Genomic DNA, 5,151 nt, shown 5'->3' with positions numbered 1-5,151 from the left:
TCCAAAGCCCGAGTGGTTAGATGCAGACGACTGGCGCCGACTGAGGGAGGAGGCTACAAATTCGCCAGGATGTTGGAGTCAGCAGCGGGAGGCGGCGAGGGCACGAATCGAGGCCGGATCGGTACATCATCTTGGGAGTGGCGGCCACAGGACATATTTGGAGGACTTTGTAAGTTTCTCTTTTGTTTTGCTTATTTGTTTTTTTGAGATATTCTTTGTACTGAAAATCATGTTTCTAACAGTTAGCATTTTGTTTTCTTTGCAGCACTCCATTATAAATCACGATCCGCAAGGCCTTGAGACTCGATATGCAGAGAGGCACGGTCTCAGGGCATTGATCGACCGATTGTATAGACGTGGTGGCTCTATAAGTCACTCATCTTTCTTGTCTGTAGTTACCATGAGATATTTGAATGCATTATTGTATGGTGGATTGATATGTTGTTTCTTTTTCTGCAGAATCCATTTGATGCTCCTTTGCAAGTGGGAAGAGCTTTCGGGGGATGAGGATTTGTAGCTCGTCCTTAGATCCTTAGAGCTCACACACCTTTAGTTTTTAGTCGCCCGATCTATGTAGACATTTTCTATGTATTAGTGATATTGTTTCATGATTGTACCAATCGCATTTTATGCGATATCATGTATTTATTTCATGTATCAGTTTTATGATTTCAGTATACATTCTTTTTGTTTGCAAACGCTTTGTATGCAGCAGTGCAGAAACTATTTTGTATGGCTCTCATAATTTTTTTTTCTCTGTTATCGTCGCTATTTGTGTCGCAAATTTATTGCACGCGTCGCTATTGTCGTCGTTATGAGCATCGCAAATACTCTGCAATCGTCGCTATATGCGTCGCAAATAGCGACGATTCTATGGCGTCGTCAATAACGACGCTTTTTGCGACGACGGGGGAAAATTTTGTTGTTTGTATTTTCGTCGCTTTAAACGTCGCTATAAGGTCTATATCTTGTAGTGTTTGTAGTATCATATCGTTGGTAGGATGCCTACTCCTAGAGAGGTAGACTACTATCGAGGCCATAACCGGGCGTCCACTTGACAGCGTTTCTACGAGGAGGGATTGATCACAGAGAAGCAATACAATCGTGCCATGAGAATTCCATAGCCAGAAGAGGTATGTTTTATTTTTTACATGAAAAGTATAGGTAACTCTAATTTATTGTTTGTAATGGTATTTATATATCTTAATCCTTTGTGTAGGCGAACCCTGATGTAGTTGAGGATAGCGAAGGGGAGACTAGCAGTAGCGGTGGTGGCAGCAGCAGCGGTAGCGGTGGTGGTAGCGACGATGATGCCTCTTTTGAGGAGATGTAGATGAGCCTCGTGCATGTATACCTCCCCTTGGCCTTATAGCTTTCATTTTTTATATGTATTACTTTCAATTGTGCTTGCGACCATGATCATGCTTGAGGTCACAAGCACTAGAACTCACCATGTAAAAACGTTTCATCTTTATATATGAAATTTCGTGTTCTACATTGTTTTGTTTTCAGTACAAAAATCTTCGAAATATGTACAAATGTTTCAGCATAGTACGCTCGTCATGTATTATTGTCAATATATGGACTTTGACTCTCCACATTCTTTTGCTTTCAGTATAATAATCTTTCTCTATTTTTCCTAGGCATACAATTTGATAGGGGGACTGGTTTTTTTTTACATACTCTGTTTTGCGCGTCTAAATTGCAGGAAAAATGCGCATCTATAATCGTCAAAAAATTACAGATTACACGCCTTTTTAGACACGTAGTTGCATGCCTCTATAGACGCAGGATTTGAATATATCTACTTTTTTATAAATATGATTATATATTTACGGAGCGCATCAATAGACGCATCTATATTTATGTATGTTTTCGCATCTATATGCGCGCGTAGTTTTCACTATAAGAGTGGTTGCAAATGCGAAATTTTAGATGCGCTAGTAGACGCAGTAATAAACACGCCCGACATTTTTAAACACAATTCAAATATTGCGCCTACAAGCGCATCTATGGAGCCTTTTTGTTGTAGTGATTACAATCCTTAGTATTTCTAACCTCAATTTGGCATGATTATAGGTGACATGGGCAATGTGTCCTTTAACTCAACCTCAAGTAGGCTTGATTACAAGTGACATGTGTAATATGTTTTTAAACTCAAACCTAATTTGGGATAATCATAGTAAGTGCAATAAACTTACATATGTGAGCAAAATGCAAAAAATTAACCAAGTTATCTATATAGAATGTCACATCTTTCTATAAGTTTTAATATGCTTCTTTGGAATCTAGTTTTTTTTTAAGTTTTTCAGAGGTGGACTTAGCATGTTAATGCTTATTTTAGGAAATTTACCTTATGAGAAAGAGGATCATTTTCATCTCCTTTTATAATGCACGTGTATTAGAAATGTGTTAAAGAATATGCACAAATGACACGCTACAATTGGTTCCTGATTTCCATAAGTATTGAGCTAGGTCACATGGTTCTCAACATTAAATTATTGATCAACATAGTTAACTTTATAGTACTAGTGCATTACCAATTAACCTATAGAGAAATAAATAGAAGAATTTTTCAAAATATTTTAGAAAAGGATGAGAAGCAATGTTGTGTTATTGAGTGACTACTTAATTTAGGCCCAATTTGCTTGGCAACCATTTTCCATAAACTATTTGTAATTTTGCATGAAATATATATATGTTCTTGATATGGCTATTTGTAATTGCGGAGTATGAAATGTGAGGAACTGAGTTCCCTAGTTGTGTGGCCTAGAATTCCCTACTATGTTGTATGGGAAACATGATTCTCTAGCTATATGACCTACACATCCCTAGTTTAAGATGTGCAAAATAAAATTCCTAGTTATATATAAGGAGTTCATACATGCATGCGTAGGATTCTCTAGCATGGGATGTGGGGAAAGTAATTCCCTAGTTATACATAGGGATTCTATATACACATACCTAGGAAAAGTTAGAGAATTTCTCGCATTCTAAGGGTTTCTATCTACTTCCATTAGTCTTTTATGTTTTAGAAAGGAGAAAAAGAAAGTTGCAAAAAGAAAGAACATAGAAGGGCAAATTGCAATGCTCTTGCAGATGATGCAACTCGGGATTTCATTCGTATTACCAATGGAGATTACGATCTTCTGATCCCTAGGAGTACGCTCTCATAATTGGAGGATCCCATTTGTTTCACAAAATTCCATGACCACATGTTTCAACGCGCCTCAAGTCTCACATTTTGTTGTTTCATAGGGCAAAATCTAAGAATAAATTAGAGCCAACTTTTGCACTTGTACTGGATCGTGTTTTATTTCCTTTGATTTCGATTACATGAACGGCTACAACGAACTGCCGCAGAAAGAAATGCTGGCTAGCTGTGTCGATCGGTGGGTTTGCCATATTATTTAATACAAGTCACACACAAATATTTAATTGCAGGTTGAGCTGATTGCTGAACTGTTGTTAATTAGCAGGTAAGATTGCTGCCTGGGTCAACCCCTAGGATGGAGCAGAAGGACTGGTAGCGGGAGATACGATCCTGCTGCTGGTCAACATTGGCCGAGCTGCCGCACTCCAACCCACCGTTGATAGCCTTGATTGTGGCGCCGAAGCCACCTTGGTTGTTGGCCATGGCATCGTGGCACGTGGGCGATTGCTGGGTCATCCAGAACCACAGTGCTGTCTTGAAGGAGATAGTGGGGTCTTGGGCAACGATGCCTGGGTTGTTGATGCCATCGAAGCCCACAGCCTGGCCTGCTGCCTGGTAGTTGTAGTTCCTGCATATAATTGTGTGAGAGATCATCAGGTTCATAATGTGGAATAATATAAAAACCACGATTAAGCACGTTTGCCCAGTGGCTTACTTGCTAGCTACTCGAACATATAATATAACACTGGCTCCACATATACATACATGGAATTAAGTTAATTTACCATGTGAGCTGCAGAGGACCCCGCCCGTAGTACTGCTGGCCTGATGCACAAGGTACTGTGGACGGGTCACAGTAAGTGTCCTTGTTAATCTCCTCTACATAGCAGCCGCCTGTTGACCATGACAGCGCAGAGTGATGCTCATGTAATCAGTCGTAATGATGCTAACGATTGTTGTTCATGCTAGCTATTGTCGCGACAGATGATCAAAATTTGACAGTATAATAATGACGCTAATTATAGGGTAAAGGGAAGCTTTTAATTAATTATAACCAATAATCCGTTTCTAGAAAAGAAAAAATTTACAACTCATAAGCTGCAGCTGCTTACTGCCAGTCTCGTGGGCGACGTTTGCAAAGAAGGCTGCCAGCTCCTGCTTTTGCACGTCCGAGCTGCCTGTGGTGCCGAAGCCGCTGAACGAGGCTGCAGCTGCGATGAAGGCATCGTAAGTGTAGAAGCCATTAGAGGGACAGCCGGAGGCGCTGTTCTGTGACAAGAACTGCGAGAACACGTCGCTGGTCACGATCGACGACACGCTGCCGCTGCCGCCGCCAGAACTAGGTGAGCCCCCGGTGGTGCAAGGCCCGCTCTGGCAGCCATCGCCGCAGTAATCGCTCGTGCTGCCACAGAAGCCGAACTGGCTGCAGCACAGGTTGTTGGCGCACGTGGCGCCTCCAGCCTGGCTCCCACACTGCGCCTGCGCCCGCACAGCCATCCAGCTGACGCCGCTGTGTAGGCACACGATGAGTACTAAGAGAGCTGCAGCCGATCCTAGCTGGCGCACCGGGCAGTAATTATTGATCCTGTACGTCCTCATGGTTAAAGCTGCTACGCGCACGGAACTGCCTGGCCGAATACTACGCTATGCTAGATCAGATGGAGATTGAATTGAGGATATAAGTGGAAAACCGGATCGAAGCAAGCCCTGTACGAATTAGCTAACAGGTGATAACGCCGAACCTGTTGTCCGAGGAGCCGTTCTTTAGAAGTATATATAGAGAGAGGGATGGAATCGTGGATGGAAGCGGAGATCCGGGTCAGATTGGTTAACTGCTATTGTTGAACTTGTCTCGCTTGTTGGAGACGGTGCTCTCTCTCCCGCCGTGGGTGTCTCTTGTCTCCCACCGTCTCCAATGATCGAGACAAGTTCAACAAGCGACAGACAAGTTCAACACGCAATACCTTCAATAACATGTGCAACGAAGTTAAAGTCAA

At 42.1% G+C, this 5,151-nt stretch overlaps 1 protein-coding gene across 1 annotated transcript; it reads right to left on the bottom strand.

Annotated features, from left to right (window-relative positions):
* Positions 1–3,206: 3,206 nt before the first annotated feature.
* Positions 3,207–4,917, bottom strand: LOC148027567 (endochitinase 4-like). Its single transcript, XM_087689294.1, has 3 exons — positions 4,267–4,917; positions 3,940–4,048; positions 3,207–3,782 (listed from the first exon to the last, which is right to left on the bottom strand). The coding sequence occupies exons 1-3, from the start codon at positions 4,751–4,753 to the stop codon at positions 3,473–3,475; spliced, it is 906 nt and encodes a 301-aa protein (XP_087545420.1). The 5' UTR covers positions 4,754–4,917; the 3' UTR covers positions 3,207–3,472.
* Positions 4,918–5,151: the final 234 nt, after the last annotated feature.

The sequence above is a fragment of the Lygodium microphyllum genome, chromosome 12 (assembly GCF_053477565.2).
Source record: "Lygodium microphyllum isolate KBCC chromosome 12, Lygodium_microphyllum_v1.1.10, whole genome shotgun sequence".
Taxonomy (NCBI): Eukaryota; Viridiplantae; Streptophyta; class Polypodiopsida; order Schizaeales; family Lygodiaceae; genus Lygodium; species Lygodium microphyllum.
This window is presented reverse-complemented; position numbering and strand designations above follow the sequence as displayed.